Raw genomic sequence first — 22161 nt, 5'->3', positions numbered from 1 at the left:
GCCCACCTTCTCCCTGGGGGACCTCTCTTGGGGATCCCTGGCTCTGTCCCTCTGAGCTCTGGGGCCAGCACTTTCTCAGGATAAAAGCATCCCTAAGCTCTGGGCTTTGGAAAGATGCCCTTCCAGCCTTGGAACCCAGAGCCTCCGGTCCCTGAGATGGGGGCTTCTTCAGGGCCCCAGAGCGGGTGGGGACGGGGGTGGGGACGGGCACCGCGGGCAGCCCCAGCCCTTGCCTCTTTCCTCCTCCACATAGATCTGGTATTTCTCATGCCCGTCCAGCTGGTTCATGGTGTAGGTCACCCAGCAGCCGTCCGAGTCCCGTTCCTTACATTGCCTCCCTCGGATGGGATTCAGAGACTGACTCACGCCAGGACACGCAGCACTGCAGTTCTTGGCAAAGGGGCCCGTCTGGAAATTTATGCACTCAGCACAGGAGCTAGAGAGAAGCGCACAGGCGTTGGAGGCCGCGACCTGGTCTGGCCAGGATGTGGCCGGGGATGTCCCGCCAGCTGGATCCCCTTCACCCAGAGCCAGAGACAGGCCTAGGGAGGAATGCCTCTTCTTTGGCCCTGGGGCCTCAGGAGTCTGGGGAGGTCATGAGCCTAGGCTGGGAGCGACTGTGGACAAGCCACCTCGAGCATTCCAGGAGAGCCTGCCCATACCTGGAGGGAGCTTCCTTGGCCAGGAGACAGTGAGAAGAGTCCAGCCAAGGCCAATCCTTAGGCTGAGGACCAGTCACTCACCTGGAAGTGACCCAGAAGTCATCTGAACCTCATGCGCTGCACCGCCAGCCCTCACCAGCCCTCACCCACCCGGTCTCAGCATCTGGCCCACCACATGGGGCTCCACGGCTGGCAGGAGAGTGTGGCAGGTGAGGCACACATTCATGCACACAGGTACTCATGCACTCACTCACATGTAGCGGCTGCAGGGGGATGGGCAGCCTGGGCACTCCTCGCACAATGGCCGCTGGTAGCCTGGGTCACACTTGCACACGTTGCACTCACACCTGCCCCGGCCGCTGCACTCGGAGTTGCGCATGTTCAGGCAGCCCTGGGTGGATTTCCTGCACTGGCACGCGGTCCCTTCAAACTCTCCCGAACACTTGCATTTGCCACAGTCGCAGAAGCCTCGTTCTGAGAGCCAAGACCCACAACCCACCTGGTTAGTGTCCCTGGCCAGGGGCTCAGGAATAGCCCCCTCTCCTGCCGGTCAAGGGGAGAGGCAGAAATAAGCATTTATGTAGCACTTACTGTGTGCAAAAGACCTTCTCACAATTCATCAGCTCTCAGTTTTGCCCGAGCTGAAAGCAGGGTGTGGCAAGGTAGGTGGCTCCTTACTCTACAGCCCCCTTTTAGTGCCTCTTTTAGCAGGAAGGAGGGAGGGAGGGAAGGAGCCAGCATTTTTACAAAGCACCTTCTAAGTGCTAGGCACGGGCTAAGCTCTTTACAATCCTTATCTCATTGGATCCTTACACCCACCTGGGTGCTGTTATTAGCATTTTACAGATAAGGAAACTGAGAAAAACAGGTTGAATGACTGGGATCATACAGCTAGTACCTGTCTGAGGATGGATTTGAATTCAGAACTACTTTAGTCTAGGCCCAGCGCTCTACCAACTGCACCACCTAGCTGCCTCTAACAAGTGAATATATCTTAACTCCTGGGAATTTTTTTGCTTCTTGGCACATAAGGTCAAGTTACATGTGTCGGGGACAGCTCAGAACCTGCCATGAACACATGGAGAGCACTCTTCGAACTTTGTTAGAACTTGGTTCCCTTTTCCATCCCCAAAGACAGCAGCATCAAGTCTACCAAACATGTACCGGCAGGCACCTGGGACCTCACCTTCACCCCCACAGACTTGGCCTTCGTAGCGCTCACAGTTGACATTGTCACACTCGCAGAACTTCCCATAGATCTGCTTCTTGGGGATGTCGCTGATGTGGCAGGTGCATAAGCCACAGACGCAGTCGCCCAGCCCGGAGCACAGGACTGAGCTGTTGTCCTTCCGGCAGCTCACCTCCAGCTCCTGGCTGCTCTTGCCCTGCGTCTGGCACTCACAAGTCTTGCCAATGTGCCCTGGGTCACATCTAGGGGAGGGGAGAGGCACAGCTTAAGGTTGGCTGGGTAAGGGCCAAGGGTCACCATGTCTGGCCCCTTCCCTGGCAGGGTCTCATGCTGGGTCACCGAGGGAGCCAGGGCCAGGGCGAGGGCCGGCAGCTCAGTCCCCATCCTCCAGCCCCAGCTGGATGCTCCCTGACCTGTCAGTCTGTGACAAGGTGAGCCCACAAGGAAGGGCCCTTCCCAGGAGCCCTGCAGCCACACACACGGCCTAAGCCCCTCCCGTGTGTTCCTGAGCCCTTTGTCTGACCTCCCCTTCTTGCTGTTCCCCACACCTTCTCCGGCCTCGTGCCTTTTACCTCATATTCCCATTCCCCCTATGAGGACTCTCCTGCTCAGCAGCTGTCCTCAGGCTGCCCCCCCGCCCCCAGCATGGCCTGGCAATGGGCCTTCTCTCTCAGGCTGTCTGCAGTGAGAGGCCAAGGTTGGCCAGGGGGCTGGGCATCCACCAGCAGCAATCTTGTCACTGCCACACTGTGACCACCCTGGCCATTTCCCTTTGTTCAGGCCAGAATTGAGATGTTAGGGAGTCCTCCCCAAGAAGAGGCCACCACGTGCTCCTCCCCTGTGGCCAGGAGGCTTTTACATCTTCTCTCTAGTACTGTCTGCCCTTTCCCTCATCTCCCCTCTGTCTGCAGGTCTCCCTGCCCGCCTCTGCGTCTGTCTGCCTGTCTCTGCCTGTCTCTTCGTGCGTCTGCCTGTCTCTGTGTCTGTCTGCCTGTCTCTGCCTGTCTCTGCCTGTCTCTTCGTGCGTCTGCCTGTCTCTGCCTGTCTCTTCGTGCGTCTGCCTGTCTCTGCCTGTCTCTTCGTGTGTCTGCCTGTCTCTGCCCGTCTCTTCGTGCGTCTGCCTGTCTCTGTGTCTGCCTGCCTCTGCCCGTCTCTGCGTCTACCTGCCTCTGCGTCTGTCTGCCCGCCTCTGCGTCTGTCTGCCCGTCTCTGCGTCTGCCTGACAGCTTGTCTGGATCCGTTTGTCTCTGTCTGCTTGTCTGTCTTTCCCTCTGTTTGCCTGTCCCTGTCTTCTGCCTGTCAGCTCGTCTGTATCTGTGTCTGCTTGTCTGTCTGTCCCTCTGCCTGCCTGTCTCTGTCTTCTGCCTGTCAGCTCGTCTGTATCTGTGTCTGCTTGTCTGTCTGTCCCTCTGCCTGCCTGTCTCCTCTGTCACACTCTGCCCAGCATCAGGACTTAGCTGCTGACCACCTGAGGTCAGACTGGGAGCTCAGGTCAGTGACCACACCATGGTTAAGCTTTTCTGTGCCTGGAGCCCAGCAGAGTCACTGAGACTCAGAGGTGGGATGGGCCTGGGGGCCATCAGTTTCCCTCCTCGTCTTATCAGGGAGGGAGCTGAGGCCTGAGGCCCCACAGCCGGTAATGACCAGGCCTGGGATGGGAGCCTTCTGACTCCCAAACTTAAATATGGGTGATGCTGGGTGCACATGGGCCCCCATGCAAGAACATTCCAAGCTGCATGATGATTGAATGGGCTGGTTGGATGGTAATGAGGTTCCTGTCACTGCAATGATGCCCACAGAAGCTACAGAACAGCAGACTCTGGGAGGCTGGATTGGCCCTAGAAGCCTCTTGCAGAACAGATAGTCTTCCCCTGTTGTCTGTTATCAACAGGATACAAGAAGGTGTGAATTCCAGCCTCAGGACACCCTTTCTGTCATGGGAGGGTGTGTGTATGTACACGTATATGTGTGCATGAACACAAGCAAGCGTGTGGGTGCACTACAGGCATGTTCTGTGTGCATGTACATGTGCATGCACATGTACACATGTGTATGCATGGCACAGTATACATAGGTGTGTTTGTGGGACTGTATGTGGAGAGGTATGTACATGTATGGACAGTGCGTGTTGTGGATGTGTGGATGTGTGCATGTGGGTACCATTACACATGTGTCGTGTGCATGTGTGTATGACGGGAAGGGGATTTGCAGAGCCCGTGTGCTGGTGGCCAGCCCTCACCTGCAGATACCGCACTCCACATAGCCCTTGTCGTCGCAATGCTGCCTATTGAGTTTCTTGCCTTCACAGTCGCACTCACAGAGGGGCAGCACCTGCACGGTGACCATGTCTGTGAAGCCCAGGGGCCGGATCGTGAAGGATTGCTCCTTGATGCACTCACTGGCGGTCACTTTCACGCGGAAGGTGATCTGAGAGAAGGTAGCCCCGAGCCCAGAGACAGCAGAGGGTCAGGCCTGGGGAGCCCAGAGGTACACGGGGCGGGGGGGGGGGGGAAGGCGCTGTGAGGGCTCAACTCCCTGGGGTTCCCAGCTACACAGGCTGGGCCCCTGCTTCCATCCTGCTCTGAGGTCTGAGCCACCCTGGGGGTCCCTGCAGCCACCAGAGCACCCCCTGGGAGGCTGAGGGATACACCGTCTGCCAACCTGAGGAGCAGAGCCCCCCCTCCCCAGCATCAAGTTTGCTTGTTCATTTCTGTTTTCTTTTATTTTCTTAATTCTTTTATTTTTTTATAATTATTCATTTTTTGCTTGTTCATTTTTGTAAATTAAAAAGAAATGAGCAAGCATCGAGTTTCTCTTTCTTCTACCTTGCCCGTCCTCCTGGGGGAAAGAAAAACCCAACCCTAGTAAGTAAACTGCCCAGTGGCAGGTGGCAGAGGGAAGGGCACTCCTCCCTCTCTAACCGCAGGCAACAACCCCTAGAGGCTGCTTCTGATGTTCAGTTGGGCTAGAGTAGTCAGACCTGAGGGGGAGAACTGGGGGTACCGACCTGCAGGGGGGGAAGGATGTCCCACACCTGCCTGGAGGGGGACCACCCCCTGCCCCTTACCCACACCAGCAAACATCCGAAGTTGGGACCAGACCCCAAACCACAAGAAGTGACTTCTTACATCCCAGAACTGCTCAGAACTCAGCAAGATGACTGTGGGAAGCCAGCAGAGGGCAGAGGAGTCCCCTTCCCAACATGATGGGCCAGAACCTTGGGGGTTCAGCGCCCAGAGAGAGGAAGGATGGAGGGCTTCTCCCAGAAAGTCAACTTGGGGGTTGATGTCATGACTTGCAGGGAACTGGATTGAAGTGTGATAAAATAATGGGATTTAGCAGATACTCAAAGACCCACCTGGAGATTAATCAAGACTGATTAAATCAAGTGAGAGTGATTGACTGCTGATTAAGCCTACTTCAAGTTAATTGGATTGTGATCATACCTGGTTATCCCTTAAGAAGGTGTAATTCTCAGAAACTAGACTGTGAACTCAACTTGAGAACACCTTCAAAGACAATGGATTTGGATGATGCCAACCAATCACCTTGAAGCAGTGTGTAAGGACCGCCTCTGTTCCAGATCTATAAATAAGCTTCCAAAAACAGCTTGGGAGGGAGTAGGAGTAGCTTTCTTTTTGCCTGCTTGGCGGGACTCCTGACGGCGCGGCACAGACTCTCTCTCCAAAGGTGGCCTTGTCGGATTGGTGAGTTTTTATAATGAATATAGACTAAGCTTAGACTTAAGACGATTTGTATTGTGTTTCTACTTTTCTATCCTTCTAACCAACATCACCTTGTGACTATCATAAATATAAATAAAAAGGTCTATCTAGAAAATTAAAACCTGCTTCCATTTACTAGTTTGGGAGATAAATTAAGGGAAAGGTTAAGTAGGGGAGATTTATGATCTAATATCCAATTTTAAATCTCACAGTAGTGAGGGAGGGCTGGTGCAAAGTCACCAGCCTTACTCTCTCCTTGGAAGCCAGATGGGTTCAGTGGCAAGCAGGACGATGGGAGATGGCCCCAGATGATTAAGGCAACTGGGGTGAAGTGACTTGCCCAGGGTCACACAGCTAGTAAGTGTCTGAGGTGAGATTTGAACTCAGGTCCTCCTGACTCCAGGGCCAGTGCTCTATCCACTGTGCTGCTTAGCTGCCCCTTCTTGGGGGTTAGCTCTTTGGGGGACTGAAGCTCAGAACAAAAATTTTAAAAGATGGATGGGGGTTGGGTTTGTCCTGCTTGGGCCCAGAAGGCAGGACCAGCAAGGAGGCACCAGGGGAAGGTAGATTCTGATCTGGGCTGAGATCAGGACAAGTGCCCTAGGTTTTGAGGTGTCCACAGTGTGGAGGGAGGTCCCCTCCTCAGAGGCCTTCAAGCCGTGGCTGGTGACCAGGCAGCTGTGGGTCCTGGGAGTATCAGGAGGGCCCAGAGCTGGGTCGGGGCAAGGCAGACCTAACGTTGGTGAGGCCTTGGCCTATCTCTGCCTCAGTCTCCTAAACTACACAACAGCGCCCCACAAATGTTGGAGATCACTAAGTCATCGTTATTGCCGAGGTCTTGGGAGTCTGGGAGATGTGTCAACAGGACACAAGTTGTTTCCTGGAGGACCAGACTGGCTGAGCCACCAGGAGCCAGGGGACCCCTTGCTCCCCTGTTCTGCCCTGGCTGTGTCTCTGGGCCTCAGTCTCTTGCTGTGTCTCCTCTTCCTCCTCAATCAGGCCCAAGGATGGTGGGGCCTTTCCCCTGAGTCTGTCCTGGAGCCGGATGCTCTAGAAGCGCAGGAGGGTCACAAGTGGGGGGCTCTTACCGGCACATTGATCTGGACCCCATCACAGTCTCCTCGGGACTGGTCCACACTCGACTGGCCATTGCTGCAGTAGGAGTCGTACGTGACCTTCAGAGTGTCTGGGATGATACTGTGATCCACGAAGACCCTCGAGGACAGTTTCTGGGGGCAGAGAAGGCACCGTCAGCAGAGACGGCAGCAACAACCTCCTTGGACATGCCCTGGGCACTGTGGGATGGGGCCTCCCCATGGTGGTCCCACCGGGCACCAGCCCAGGATCCCCTGGGCTCAGGCTCGGTCGGGGGGCTCACAGCAGGGTCCCCTGGTAGCAAACGGTCCAGCTCTGTGGGGCCAGCGTGCCCATCCCCTGGGGCTCCGTCTGCCGGCTTGCACACTTGCCCGCGTACCCATTCAGGCAGACTCACATTGTAGGCATTCTTAATAAGCTGGACCACATTACTCGAGTCATCAGACAGCTCGCCAACAGCCGACTTTGGGATGATCTCGGTGAGCTTCTGCCAAGCAAGGAAACAAGGGTGTCGCCCGATGGGGTTGGGGAGCACCAGGCCTCTGCCTCCCCCCCCCCGCCCTGGGCCTTGGCAGCTGCAGAGACTTCTGGGGGTGAGAGGGGCTGGCCGGGGGGCATCCCCTGGGCGTCTGGTTGGGCAACTTCCCTAAGGCCAGGCAGGGATCCTGCAGCCCGACTGCGGCCTCCCAGCAGGCAGCAGGCGCTTCAGAGATACTGACTGGGGGACCTGGCTCCAGGGCTCTCTGGCTGCTGGGGCCAGCTGCTCCCTACTGGCTTCCTGTACCCTGCCCACCCCTGTGCCCTTGGGCAAGTCTGTCCCCCGGCACTGGGGCTCAGTCTCCTTCTTCCCATAGCGCCCCACCCCATAATGCCACTGCCCCGCCCAGGGCCTGTCTGTTTTTGAACTCGTCTCCTGGAAGGGCCACCCTAAGGGCCCCTCCCCTGCCCCAGCTGGCATCATGGGGGCCACCGTCCAGGCCAACTGGACACTTGGACATCCCCAGCCTGAGGGGCAGCCTCACTCCTGGATACCGAGAGCCCGTCTTGGCTGGGTCAGTCATCTCTAGCAAGGTTTCCTCATCTGTACAGTATGGGGATGGGCTGAGAGGCCCTGGATGATGCCCTGGGCTTGACGGCAAGAAGACCCGAATTCAAATCCTGCCTCAGTTTCCTCATCTGTGAGATTCAGTCCATGACCCACCGACTCTCTGGTCCCTGAGGACCCCAGCACTCTGAACCCTGTTGGCTACCGTGCAAAGGCACTCTGACCCTCTGCTATTTCGGGGCTCCGGGGGTGGGGGGGTGGGGGTGGTAGAGAGCAGCCAGAGTGCCAGAGAAACAGGAAACCAAACTGTAGGGTCAGTGGCTGGCAGCGCCTCCCCCGGCAGCCCCTCCTCTCGCACCCCCTCCCCGCACCCCGCCACATCCTCTCTCAGACACAAGCCACTCGGCTCAGACCCAGCTGGGACCCTGGGCTGCTTCCAGTCCTTGTTGGGTTGAAAGAGCAAAGGTAGGCGGGAGAGAGCACCAAAGGTGCCACAGGACCCAGGGGTGTGGGGAAGGCCTGCCGGAAGGGGTGCTAACGGAACGGGGCCCTTGTGATTTCAGCCTCATAAAGCATGGGGTCCTCACAACATCCCATTGTAAAGATGGAGAAACCGAGGCAAACAGGGGCCAAATGACACACCCACGGTCAGGATTCGGGGTTGGGCCTTCCTGCCTCGAGGTCCAGCCCCAGAGACAAGGGCTGTCCCTGGGGGGGCTAGGGCAGAGTCCAGAGTCAGCCCCTCCACCTCATGGTACCAGCCCCTTGCCGACCCCAGCACTTACTTCATACGTGGATACCATCTTTTTGGTCACGGCAAAGATGGGCTGGATGTTGTTCTCGGCCAGTTTCTGTGCCAGCTGGCCCACGGAGGGGTAGTCCTAGAGAGAGGGGGAGGGGGAACAGGAGGGAGAGGAGGGAGGGGGGAGGGGAAGAGGGGAGGGAGAGGGGAGAGGGCAGGCAGTAAGTAAGGAGCTTGATGGAGGCAGCCCCAGCCCTGGGGCCACCTGCTCAGAGCCTCATGGGCACAGTGGGCATCAGCTTTCTCCTGGGGAACGCTGGACTATGGCGACTGTGACCACAGCCTTGCTGCAGAAACAAATGCTTGGTGGCCACATCTGCGCAGACATCTCACTGGCCTCTCCCCTGGAATCCTCCCATTCCAGGCTCTCTTGCCCTCCCTCCCTAGTTGCCCTCCCGGTGAGGCACTACCCTGCGCTAGGGCACGTTGCCACCTTTGGGAGCTGCTGGGGACACTGAAAGTGACCCGAGCTGCCCAGGAGAATCATAGGCAAGACTTGAACTCAGTGTCATGTGCCCAGACTTTCATTAGCAGGCTCTAGGTCAGCCAGAGCTCCAGAACCCGGATCTGTTCTAGACTCGTCCTTGCCTCTGCTCTAAGGTCGGCTCCCAGTCTTGGGGGAGGGGCAGGAGGCGGTGCTACTTACGAACTTGTTGCTGTCCTCATAGAGGTTGTTCTGCAGGTGGCAGCGCCCATCGTTGGGCGTGAGGATGGCACCCAGCTTCCCATCTCCCGCGAAGTGGAAGCCGTCGTCCGTGGCATACACCAGCAACCGAGTCACGTTGCGCCAACCAATTGCATCCTGAGAACACAAGGCCAGGACTCCTGGGCTGATGGAGGCTCCCCCGGAGCCAGCCTCCGGGAGCAGGCGCTCCCTGGTGGGAGGGGGACGAGCAGTGTGGAGGGGCTTTTCTGCTCCCTTGGGGCTAAGGCCGCTATTGCTCCTGTCCTTAGAGTGAGGGCCCCTCAGGGCCAGAGACTGTCTTTTGCCTCTTTTTGTATCCGTGGTGTTTAGTTCATTGCCTGGCACATAGTAGGTGCTTCGAAATGCTTACTGACTGATGGAAACTGCGGGTGGGAAGGGGATTTGATGTGGGGCTCAAGCACTGGGTCGCCGCAGCCTTGCCCAGAGGCCCCCCAGCAAGCGCAGAGCAGAGGCCCGCATGGATGGGTGCTCACGCTCACAGGAACAGGTAGGTTGGCAGTGAGAAGAGGGGGAGGGGCAGCAAGCCAGAAGTAAAGCTGGGCCGTTAGGCCTGGGGGTGGACGGGCATGTGGGAAGGGTGGCTGCCTGGTGGGAGGGAGGGCGGCCCGCTGATGGATTCATCGGTGCCCATTTGTGGGCTGATGGCGGGCACGGCAGAGAGCACGTTCCTTCTTAACTTGGGGCCGGGTGTGGCCTGTGGGCACAGAGTGTTGGAGATGAGGGAGCCTGTGGGGTCCTGGGGGCACCATCCCCCAGAGCAGACAGGAAAGAGGGCAAAGGACTTGGGCTGGAAGCTTGTGTGACCCTGGATGTGCGACCTGGGCCTCCTTCGGGAGAGGCTGAGCCAGGGCGTCCCTCCTGGGGGGCCAACCCTCCTCATGATGGGGCTGGGAACTGGCTGGTCTCACTGCCCTGCTCCCCCATACCTCACTCGGGCCCTGGTGGGGGTGGGGGGCTCCTAGCCGGGCACTGAGCCCCAGCTTGGGCCCCAGACCTCCACCACTGCCCAAGGCCCAGTACAGCCTGGCGTTCTTTCCCTTGTACAAAAGCCAGTGCCTGTGCCCGGGCATGTGAGGGGATAGGGGAGCCTTGGGCCTTTAGGAGGTCCTGGTCTTCACGGGCCTCCTCCATCCTCTCCCCACTCATTCTCCCCAACCTTTCGCCTGCCCCTCCTCCTGGGTGGGCAGCCCGAGAGGGGCAGCAGCGTTCCCCGGGCAAATGCTCAGCACCTGCCAATGGGAGCCCCGGCACACAGGGAGGGCCGGTCTAGGCGAGCTAGGACCTGGCCAGGCCTACCTGGCAAACAGCCACCTGCATCATGGCGTCCAGACCCCCCTCGGGGGCGTCCAGGTTCCCAGAGATGAGCTGCTTCCCGACCTCACTCTGAAACTTGTTGGAGTTATCGGTGAGCTTTAGTACGTGCTTGAAGGCAAAGGGGGGCTGGCACTGGGTGTCCTTGGTAGGGCAGGGGTGCTTCAGCTTCTCAGGGTGGGTATTGACAAAGGGCAGCACCGTCTTGTCCACAAAGGAGCCAAATCCTGCAGGGGAGGCAGAGGGGAGGGGAAGCAGGGAGTGAGGCTGCCCAGCCCCCAACCCAATCACGGAGGGGGGGGGGCCCAGGAGGGACACCCTGAGCCAAGGCCACACTAGAGCAGGATAGGCCAGGCCCTGAGGCCCCGAAGCTCAAAGACAACCAACAAGACAGTCCCTGCCCTCAAGAAGCCCCCAACTGCCCAGACAAACACAACATGCACACAGAATAATCTGAGGGGCATCAGGAAAGGCTTCATGCAGGAGGAGGTGCAGGACTGAGCCTCCAAGGGAGCTCTCGATTCTAAGGCTGCAGGTGCGGGCAGAGGTGGGACACTGGAGGCAAGCTCCAGACCAGGAGCAGGGACTAGGCCTTTCAGGGGTGCTGGGGCCCCTGGGGGTTGGGCTGGAAGGCAGAAAAGAGGACGCATGGCACTGCCAACAGCTGAACTGAGAGCTGACTTTTAAAACCAACCAAAGTCCAGGTTCATGGACCTGGCTCTAGAGAAAGGCTCTCAGGCCCATGGGGTGGGGACCCGGGTGGAAAGGAGCACAGACATGTGAGGGATGGGATCAACAAGTGTGGATGAGCCGCTGCCAGCACCCGTGAAGGGGGGTCCTCACTGAGGAGTCTGTGGAGTCAGCGAGCTCTGCACGCACGGATGAGGAGGCCCCACCAAAAGCTCTCCACCCCTTCCCAAAGAGCCCCCCCAACACTGTGACTTCGCCAGTCTTTCTTGTCCAGGGATCTGGAGGCTCCTGTTCAGGGTGCCATTTACAGGGGGCTGACCAGGGACAGGAAGAGCAGAAAAACAAAGGCCCTCAGTCCTCCCTGTCCTCAGTGGCCCGGAGTCTGGCCAGGAGCTCGGTCTTGTCTGTGGTCCCGTGGGGCCCGGCCTGAGCCTGGAAAACTAACTGGGAGATGCCCAGAGGGGCGGCACAAAACCACTGAGAGGAGGAGAATCGGAGCCAGCCAGCACCTCCAGAGGTGGGGTAGAGCAGTGGATGGCCCACCTCAGAGACTCATTAGCTACATGACCTTGGGCAAGTCATGGTCCCTCATCTATAAAAGGAGGGGGACGGACCTGGTCTCCTCTACTATCCTTGAGCCCTTAGAGTCCTGGCACCCTGGGGCCACGGTGGGCAGCAGAAGGGGGAGGTGCGGGTGCAGCCCCTCAGGACGGGCCCCCCCCCCCCCCCCGGGCAGACGGGCACCTATGCGGCCAGACTCGGTGATCTCATTGAGCGCCCTCAGCAGGTCGTCTCCCAGCTTCTTCACGTTGGTCAGGTCGTCATTCATGGAATAGGAAAGATCCATGAGGTAGTACAAGTCGATGGGGTAGCCCTTGGCCCGCCTGAAGGTGAGGTTGAACGCTGCAGTCTGACCTACCAGGGAAGGTGAGCAGGGGATTGATCGTGCCAGGCCTCCTCGGAGGACGGTCATCCCCGAGCCAAGGCCGCCCCATTAACTGTTCTGAGGCCTGGCAGCTGCTTCTCCCCACAGCTCCCAACACTGTGGGCTCTCCTCTAACAATCAGCTCGGAGGCTTTGCTGAGGGCACCTGGGAAAGGGTCCTCCCTCAGGGCCTGCCCTCAGCTTCCTTGGACCAGCTTATCACACACTGGCACCCCCCCGTTTTCTGGGCCTGCATTGGGTTGCCAGCAGCTGGGCCTGCATCGCGCAGGGACAGGAGTGTGGGACCCCACATTCCAACAGAGGACCCTGCCTTCCAAGCCATGGTCTAGACGGCAGCCATAGAAGAGTGAACCACCTTCTATTAGAAGTCCAGTCCTGGGGGCAGCTAGGTGGCACAGTGGATAGAGCACCAGCCCTGGATTCAGGAGTTCTGAGTTCAAATCCAGCCTCAGACACTTGACACTTACTAGCTGTGTGACCCTGGGCAAGTCACAACCCCCATTGCCCCGCAAAAAAAATAAATTAAAAAATAGAAGAAGTCCAGTCCTAATGGCCCAGTGCTGTCCACTGGGTTCCAAGAGTCTGTCTGGCAAGGACTCTTTATTAAGCACTTACCATGCACCAAGCCCTATTACACGCCAAGCACTATGTGCCAAGCACTGAGCTGACTCCCTCCCTCCCTCCCTGAGCACCTTGGATTTGGAGGTCAAAAATGCCTCTGATGTTACTGCTGGGTGACCTTGGGCCTGTCCTTTCCCTTCTCTGGGACACTTTCCAGGTTTGTAAAATGAAGGGCTGGCCTGGGTGGCTTCTGAAGCCCTGACTACTCCCTGATCCCCGGACCTTTCTTCAGCACCTACTGAGCGCCGGAGCTGGGGGAGATTCAGTGTTTGGCTAGGACACGGTCCCTGTCTATAGCTCCATCTCTGCTCTCCTTCCCTGAAACCTGGACACCCCACCCGAAGGCCCAGCCTGCTCAGGGAGGTGCCTAAGCCCTGAACCATGGCCCTGGGGGCATCTGCTGAAAGCCCCCCAGAGCCCCAGCTGGTTCCCGAGCAGCCCAGGCCTCACCTGGCCGCAGTCGGAGCTGTATGTTCTGGGGTGTCAGCTGGGATGTCTTGCTGCCAGGCAGATCAGGTTTGGGGCTGACCACGCTGTGGGGATTCACGATGTCACTCTCCTGGCAGCCACGTTGTAGGAGCTGCTGTCTGGTGTCACAACGAATGGAATCGGGCTCTCCTCTTTCAGCAAAATTCTGGGAAAAGAAACCAAGGGACAGATCAGAGAGATGAGAAGGGGGAGATGCATGGATGATACTAGGCTACCAGCGGGACAGAGTTCTTCCTCCCCTCTGGTAGCCCAGTATCATCCATGCATCACCAATGACTGGCACCAGGCAGTGGGGGCTTTTGCTGTTAACTGTGCCCAAACCCACCAAACAAAACCTGGAGCCTAGGAGCCTGGGTCTGGGGTGAGAGAAGGGCCCACAGTCGGCCCAAAGCCTGAAGCAGGGGGTCAGACTAAGGTATCTGAAGCTTGCCCTGTGCCCAAGGCTGGCCCCTCTGTGCCCAAGGCTGGCCCGCTGGATCTGGGTCCAGGCTCTCTTCTGGTTCCTTACCAGCTCTTCATGAATAGCCGAAAGGAGAGTGCCCACTGGCCTGAACATTGGGGTGATTTTCTTTTACATTTATCTCCAACTTGGAAACCGAGCCTTCCCTTTCACTTCAGTTTCCTTTGCTGGCCAACGCCACCCCTAGCTGGGGTTCTGCCAGGTGGTCTCAAGGAATCCCAGCCCAGCCTCCTTGGGAAATGGCTCCCCTGCAGAGGGCAGCTTTTTCAGCCTCACCCCCTAGCACTAAGTCGCTGATTTGGAATCTCTCTCACTGTCCCCAGCGAGAGTCTCTGGCCCTTAGGACGAGGACGCAGCCTTCAAGAGGCCTCTGCAGCTCTTCCCAACCCCTGGCAGCGGGGAGGAGAACTCTCCCTCCCCTTGCCCTTCTTGTCCCGTTCAGTGCTGCCGGAAGACACATCTTACCAGCTTCTTACACCAGGCACAGCCTGGCCCGGACTTAATGCATTCTTGGCAGGTGTTGACTTTGTATTTGGGACATTCCTGGGTAAAGACTGGAAGAGAGGAGAACAAGGCTGAAGGCTCGACTTGTCCCTCTGCCCTCAGCCTCTCCTGTCCCCACCCCCCGACCCCAGGAGGGGCTGGGCCAGCATCGGCTCAAGGGCCAAATGAGCCGGGGAACAATTTGCCAGCAGCTCACGGGCCCATTGCTGGTACTGTCCCAACCCAACCCCCGAAGCCCAGAGCCCAAGAGCCTGGGTCTGAGTCTGGGCCTGGGTCTTCACCTTGGCCCCAGAGAAGGAGTTTCTCCCTGGGAGGAGCAGGGGCCTGCTACTAGGTGCCAGTTTCTGCGACATGGTCAGTCTGGGAGTTTGCTTTGTGGAGCCCCGTGTGTTTGTTGTTACAAGGGTTTTGTTTCTCTTTTCAGTGGGGAGAGGGGGGAGGAAAAGAGACGTTTACCCATTAAAAACAATGAAATCAAATGGATGGGTGTTGGGCTCAGTGGCACCCCGCTGGGCCTCACCTTCCCAGCCTGTACCATGACGGGGTAAACCCACCGATTTCTAAGCTCTCCTCTGCTGGGCTACCCTGGCCTGGTTCTGTGACGGTCATTCTACCCCCGCTGGGGCACTGAGCTTCTTCCCAGTGGAAACCACAAGACCAAAGAACATCTGGTAGGAACTTACCTGATGGTGGAACCAGCGACCCCACCAGGTATAGGACCAGGAAGCTACAACGAGGCATCGCCTGGAACAGGAGGAGAAGAGCGGCTCAGAGTGGCTCAGAGTGGGAATCCCGGCCCCGTGCAGCTTTTGGCAAGACTGGCTAAGCGGCGAAGGTGGGGGAGCCGCTGGTAGGGAAACGGCGTGCCCAGGCCCCCCAGAAGAGAAGGGGACAACTCGTACTTCCTCACAGAAACACCACAATGAGGGGCATGTGATTCAGCCCAAGGGCACTGAGAGATGAAATCAAGATCCTGCAAAGTGGACAGGAAACAGATCTGCTGGCATCTCTACAAAGACAGAAGACCCAGGCCTTGGGGACACACAGCACCCCAGGTTTGGGGTGTGAGGAACCAGAAATGCCACTAGAAAAGGGAAGTAGGGAAGAGATCTGGCCAGGGGGACATGTGGTCCACATGGGAAGGCCAAACTGGATGGACGAGAAGCCCCGAAGGCACTGATTGTCAAGATGGCAGAATGATCAGGGAAAAAGCATCACTGCCCACACCAGGCCTCCCTGCAAGAGGTGAAAATGAGGCAATGTTAGGAAGCCTGGCCCTGAGATCCAAAACAGTCTCAAAGATCTCATGATAGAAAATGTTCTCAACATCCAGAAAAAAGAACTGTGAATTACGAATGCAGACTGAACCAGACTGTTTCTGCTTTTGGACTGGGTTTTTTCCCCTTCTTTTTTGAGGTTTTCCCTTGTGCTCTGATTCTTCTTTCACAAGACGACTAATGCAGAAATACGTTTAATGTGATTGTACATATACAACCTATGTCAGACTGCTTTCCGTCTTGGGGAGGAGGGAGGGAAGGGAGGGTGGGAGAAAAATTTGGAACTAAAAATCCTGTGAAAACAAATGTTGAAAACTATCCTTACAGGTAACTGGAAAATAATAAAACACTTATGTCTACTCTTTGTACATGAAAATCATGACAGTGCTCTCCCCTTACAATAACCTCAGGTATAAACATTTCCCTGGCACTGAATATTCTTTTCCTCAGTCTGAAAGACAGGTGTTATTACAGAATGCCACGCTGGCTGGGCCAAGAGAGTAACTTCCCATCACATACTTTATATGTAGCTTTGAATTATCAGAGCTGGTGACACAGCCCAACCCAAGTGATGTACGTGTAGGGAGAAGGGGTGGCAGCTGAGAGACAGAGAACTCCTTGGGAACAGTAAGGGATGTCCCACTGATAGGAGAGAGACCAAACTCAGGTTTCTTGAGAACTTGCGGCATCAAGTGGTCTCCCCCAAGTTTCCAAATGATACCCAAAGAAGCCAAGAGGCTTCCCAGTGGGTGGGGACCTGCTGGGACAGGACGGAGGGAAGGGCTCAGAACAGATGCTCCAGGCCGCATCAAGTCTGCCATGACCTGGGGTTAGGAAGGCTGCACAGAAGCACTGCCCACAAGGTTGCCCCCAATACCACCCAGAAGCCGCTGTGGTTTAAGGCAGCTGCCTGCTTGGTACCAGTATGGTGAGGGCTGCCCCAGGGGAACACTCTTGGGGGCTAACAAAGGGTTAGGCTGGGGCAGGAGCCAGGAAGGCCCAGTTTTCTTTAACCCAAAGTGGGCCCTTAATTAGACCTCACCACTCATCTTTCCACCAGAGTTCTCCATCTTCAAGATTCCTCTTCAAAATCCCAGTAGTTGGGGGCAGCTAGGTGGCGCAATGGATAAAGCACAGGCCCTGGATTCAGGAGGACCCGAGTTCAAATCTGACCTCAGACATTTGACACTTACTGGCTGTGTGACCCTGGGCAAGTCTCTTAACCCTTATTGCCCCACCATAAAAACAAAAACAAAAACAAATCTCAGTAGTCCTGGAAAGGGTGTTCCCATCCCTGAGCTTGTCACTTGCCCTCACCTCAGTGCCCATTACTGGACTGCCTGACGTCCACCTGAGAGAACACAGGAAAAAGAGAGTGGGGGGGGGATCCAAGGGCAGAGTCACTAAAGAGGAGAGAGGGGGCTGAGGGGGGCACTTGAGTTCCTTGAATTTGCCATTTTGTTGGAGATGATTCTTGGCTTTGCTCCCAAATTCTTCTCTCCTGGGCCACCCTTGGCATGGAGGCCTGTCCTCAAGCTGGACATGAGGTCCAGGGAGGTAGAGGGAGGAGCGGGTGGAGAAGACTGACTGCAGCCACTCTTTTGGCTAGTGCTCACTCCCTGGGCTGACCAGAGCTGTTGCCTCTTGGGACTGTGGAGGAGACAGAAGGCAGTCAAGCCTGACACGCTTGACCTGCCACTGAGATGCAGGACAGAGAAGCCACCCAAGGGAAGATGGCCTCCTAGGGGTGCAGGCACAGACCAAGGTGAACATGATCCAGGGGGAGCCAGTGAAGGGACAGGAAGGCACAGGTCCCAGGCTGGCTGGCACTGCCCCCCTACCCAGCTGTAGGGGAGAAAGGGAGGGAGGAAGAGGGGAGGGGGAGAGAGCTTCCATCTCAACACTTGACTCACCCCCCTGCATTCTCCTACAACCTCAGGAGACAGGAACACAAAGGAGAAACCCAAGGTTAAGAGAGGGAAGAGACTCACCCAGGGCCACCCAGCCAGCAAAGGGCAGGGGTGGCTCTAAATGTGGGTGTTAGTGAGAGAGCCCCTGCCCTCTTCCCAGGGAGGTCAGAGAAGGAGAGAGCAATGACAACTAACTGGCTGTGGGCGGCTGGGAGAGGAGCCCAAGGTGGCTGGGAAGGGGGCTTGAATACGGTTCATTGGGCCTTCACCAGCCCCAGGCCATTCTGCTAGTCCTTCCTTCCTGGGCCCTCGTCTCACCGTCCACAGAAGCTGTTCTAAGACTTCAGGAGGTCCTGATCCTGGCCCCTAAGCTCCATAGGAAGATGGGCCTCGGACACTGCTGCTTAGGTGGGACTGGCACCAGGAAGCTACTCACTCTGGCTTCCCTGGTTCTGTTCCTCAGCTCTCCCCACAGTCTACCTTGTGGCTGCAAGCAGCTACTTCCTGGCACTAGGCTGGGGCCCCAGGCCTTAGAGGCTGTGTTATCTGATGTGAGAGCCATTCACACGGCTGTTCTGCTCTCCCTTTTGGCCAGAACTTGTACCTGGGCTGGGCTGTCTGGGCTTAGGCCTAGGAGTCACAGAGTGGAACAAAGCTGACTCCGTTCCTGCCCATAACCTCCGACCCTCAGGGCTCTTACAAGGGCTTCCCCTCTGGGCCCTGGGGCCCCTACCATACAGGCCAGGTCCCTCTGCCACTTAGGAGACCATCTAGCTCAAAGTGGAAGGCCGACAATAGCCACATGACGCCCTCACAGCACCTACACAACAGCCACACGACGCCCTCACAGCACCTACACAACAGCCACACGACGCCCTCACAGCACCTACACAACAGCCACACGACGCCCTCACAGCGCCCACACCAGATGAAAACATTGTTCCCATAGGCTTCTAATGTGTTGATGTAGAGGTGGTTTTCCCCACACCCACAGGGATGCTCCCTACAGCTCAGAGGCCCCTCCCTTGCGTCACTGACACGTCCCTGTCCCTGTGCTGAGCACACACCAGGCACTTAATGAAGGCTTCCTGCTTGCTTGGTCCCAGATGAGGAGACTGAGGAAGTGGACTTGTCCCTCTTGGTCCCCTCTTAGCCCAACAGGTAACCTAATGCCATCTGTGTCCAGGGGGCACAGCCCAGCCTGGCAGGCAGGCATGGCTGTTCTGGGCTCAAGAATGCCAACCCCGGATTCTTGGGGAGATGCCCCAGCTCAGCACCAAGCTGGGGGCAGGTGACCACACAGGCAAACACAGATCTCTTGTGATGCACGCACACACACACACACACACACACACACACACACACACACACACACACACACACACACATGCGCGCACACACGACCACGTGGGCCGATGTCCCAGCAAAGATGGTAGGCAGCATGGCACCATGCACAGACCACTAAACTTGGCGTCAGGAAGACCCTTCTCACACCTTTACTACCAGGACAACTGTGCCTTAGTTTCCTCGTCTACAAAATGGGTCAACTTGATGGCCTCTGAGGGCCAATCTCACTGCAGCCTGACCAAATCCCTGTGGGGCGGATACTACAGGGATCACTGACATTTGACAGGACAAATGTCCTGAGGCACAGCTAGTTTCTGTCAGAGGCAGGATTTGAATCCAGCTCGCTCCCATCCATACATTCAGGGCCCTTCCCAGCACACTGTGCTGCCTGCCACAATTGGCCAACCATGTGAAGCCTGCACTTCATCTTGATGAAGCCATTACAATTTTATCCCAGATTCTCTCTTTTCAAAGGTCACTGGCCCCCAGGCCTCAAGAGAAGAAGGCAGCCCCATGAAAGGAGGCTCCTCACCACTAATATGGGACATCCTGAGGATCCTTCTCACACCCAGCCAGCTGCTAGAGAGATCAAAGATGAGCAGGGCCAGTGCTGGAGAAGTGGCCAGAAGCGGCTGCTAGTCTGAGCAGCCTGAGGCACAGACACCAGGCCAGGGAGCGGACACTCTCCCTCTGCCTTCGAGCAAGCTTTCAGGGCCTTTCTTTACCAAGGGCCCTCCAAGTGAGGCCCCCGGCCCCCGGCCTTTCTACCCGATCACAAACACTGAACCAGAGAGGGCTCATCCCTGCCCACACACACTCCCCCCATGTGCCCAGCATTGAGGACCTGACCAACCATGCCCTCCTGCCAAGGGGAGCCTCCCACTCTTTGATGGCTCATGGCCTTGGGTTGGGCTGAGTCTGCTTTCCTGCCCGCTTCTCACCCTCCTCCTGCCTCTGAGGCCAGGCAGAGCAAGTCCACTCATCCTGTGTGTGGCAGTGCTGAACAGCCGAGGACGGCTATCCTGCCCGCAGCTGGTCAACACCCCACCGTGCCCAGACGTGGGGGCCAGCCAGGGAGGGGAGCAGGAGGGCAGAGGCCCCGGCACACAGACTCCCATCCTGCTCGCACCCTGGGGACTAAACACATCACTTGGAATCTCCCTCCTAGAAGAAAGGCTTGGATACAGACTGATAGCAATGAATACACTGGCTTCTAGCCTGTTTGTGCTTCCGACATGGAGGGTATGAGCCACACTCGTTCTCACTCACTGCGTGACCCAGGGCAGAGACAGCCAGCCTCTTCCCACCTCAGTTTTCCCATCCGTAAATTGGATCTGGTTGGGGCAGTGGCATCTCTTACCAGGATCTCTCACCAGGACACCTTACCACAAATGGGAGGTGGATTCACTTCTAGTCCCACGAATGCCAAACCTCAGCTGCAGACTCAAGGATGACCACGTCTGCCCAGCAGAGACCATCTCTGCCTGTGTGGTCAGAATGGTGAGGGGGCAGAGACAGACAAGACACTCAAGTGCCCGGGTTTGTGTCTGTGCAGTGGGGAGGGGACGACAAAGGAGACCTTCATCTGGGGAACAGGGGGGCCCCCAATGGACTCTGAGACTCCTCAAGACCCAGAGCAGCTGTGACCTTGGAAGCCATCTTACCTTGGCCAGGAATAAGCCTGGAGGAAGACAACTGGGATCCTCCAAATAGGATGAGAAACGCGAGGATATGTGAAGGATGATGGTGCACGCACAGGAGAGGATGGGCCACCGCCTCCCTTGAGCCAATGCAGGAACAGAGCAAACTCCCAGGGACTCTGGACACCTTTGGTCAACACACAGGGCTACGTGGACGGACGGGGCCAATGCTCCCAAGTGACCTGGCCAGTGCCCTGAGGACGGACAGTGCCAACGCTCCTGAGTGACCTGGCCAACACGCAGGGCTACGCGGACGGACGGGGCCAACACTCCTGAATGACCTGGCCAGTGCCCTGAGGCCGGACGGTGCCAATGCTCCCGAGTGACCTGGCCAACACGCAGGGCTACGCAGATGGACGGGGCCAACGCTCCTGAGTGACCTGGCCAGTGCCTTGAGGATGAATGGTGCCAATGCTCCTGAGTGACCTGGCCAGTGCCCTGAGGCCAAACAGTGCCAACACTCCCAAATGACCTGGCCAACACGCAGGGCCAACGCTCCTGAATGACCTGGCCAGTGCCCTGAGGACGGACAGTGCCAACGCTCCTGAATGACCTGGCCAGCGCCCCCCTCCTAGCCCCACACTGGCCTTGTCCAGCCTTGCTTGGGCAGGAGTGGGGTTTCTGGGGCGGCTTCTCCTCCCTGATGCCCTGGGTTTCATGCTGGCTAACAGAGGCATTGGCTGAGCAGACAGCTGCTTGTTTTCCCGTTTTCCCAGGCCTGTGGCTGGACACCAAGTCACAAGGAACAGACCTGCCTGCCTTATCTCTGTGCTGAGCCATCCTTCTCGCCAGGGGAGACCAAAGGGGGTTAGCACCATCCAGCCTGCCCTAGTGCTGCCTAAAGACGGGAGTCTCGGGGGCAGGAGCACCTGGCTGAGAGGCCAGTGTGGGGTCAGGGGCAGACCCCTGCTGTCTGAGCAGCCTCAGGGACTCTGGGCTTGGGGAGAGAGGGAACAGGTGGCAGGCACCGTGCTGTTCTCTCCACATCCACCTCGTGAGAGGGGCGTTGTTATCCCTCATTTACTCTGAGGAAACTGAGGCAGAGAGCAGAGAAGTGGCTTGCCCTGGGTCACACACCTATGAAGTGCCTGAACCTGGATTTGAATTCAGGCCTTCCTGACTCCACAGCCAGCGAACCACCATGGCCTTGCCCCATGGAAGGCCACATTGGGTTTGGGATTCGGTGACTTATTCCCAGTCATAGGGTGAGTGGCAATTGATATCAGTGAAGGAACTTGCAAGAAGTTAAGTCATAGAAGGCCTGGCACTAGGAGGGACCTCAGGGGACATGGAACCTAACCCTCATTTTACAGATAAGGGAACTGAGGCCCAGGAAGAAAAGTGACTTGTCCAAGGTCACCCAGGTGGGAAGGAGTAGAACCCAAGGCACCAACACCCACAGGGGCCCAGGCTTTTCTTTTAACTCGCTGAGCTGTGGTCAGCAAGGGATGCTGGACGTGGCACCCCCTGGCCTCGCAGATGCCCAGCTGGACCTGGGTTGGGGCCTCAGGCCAAGTCCTCTTCAAGTTCCCCTGCCCACTTTTGCTGGGGGGTAGGGAGAGGGAGAGGGAGAGATGATAGACAGACAGACAGACAGACAGACGGATCTGTTTGGTCCTTTGCTTTTGTCTGTCGTTGATGTCTCTGGGCCTCCAGGATCCAGTCCACCTCACCCCCTTCTAA

General features: G+C 57.2%; 1 protein-coding gene across 4 annotated transcripts in view; it reads right to left on the bottom strand.

The window, feature by feature from the left end:
- Positions 1 to 22161, bottom strand: part of ITGB2 (integrin subunit beta 2) — a 36927-nt gene that overhangs the window by 2309 nt on the left and 12457 nt on the right. For 3 of the 4 annotated variants that reach the window (XM_044002945.1, XM_044002948.1, XM_044002946.1), the window contains exons 2-14: positions 14928 to 14988; positions 14206 to 14294; positions 13242 to 13425; positions 11970 to 12140; positions 10521 to 10762; positions 9165 to 9320; positions 8502 to 8597; positions 7069 to 7158; positions 6665 to 6805; positions 4091 to 4278; positions 1849 to 2093; positions 917 to 1136; positions 234 to 436 (exon numbers count right to left, since the gene is read on the bottom strand). In XM_044002945.1, the coding sequence (XP_043858880.1) occupies positions 234 to 436; positions 917 to 1136; positions 1849 to 2093; positions 4091 to 4278; positions 6665 to 6805; positions 7069 to 7158; positions 8502 to 8597; positions 9165 to 9320; positions 10521 to 10762; positions 11970 to 12140; positions 13242 to 13425; positions 14206 to 14294; positions 14928 to 14985 (2083 nt within the window). In that variant the 5' untranslated portion in view covers positions 14986 to 14988. Of the gene's footprint in view, positions 1 to 233; positions 437 to 916; positions 1137 to 1848; positions 2094 to 4090; positions 4279 to 6664; positions 6806 to 7068; positions 7159 to 8501; positions 8598 to 9164; positions 9321 to 10520; positions 10763 to 11969; positions 12141 to 13241; positions 13426 to 14205; positions 14295 to 14927; positions 14989 to 20442; positions 20563 to 22161 lie in introns of those variants that run through there. The other variant, XM_044002947.1, reaches the window with a different exon arrangement.

This window comes from Dromiciops gliroides, chromosome 4 (genome assembly GCF_019393635.1).
Source record: "Dromiciops gliroides isolate mDroGli1 chromosome 4, mDroGli1.pri, whole genome shotgun sequence".
NCBI classification, from domain to species: domain Eukaryota; kingdom Metazoa; phylum Chordata; class Mammalia; order Microbiotheria; family Microbiotheriidae; genus Dromiciops; species Dromiciops gliroides.
The sequence above is the reverse complement of the archived record's forward strand: the minus strand, read 5'-3'. Positions and strand labels throughout refer to the sequence as shown.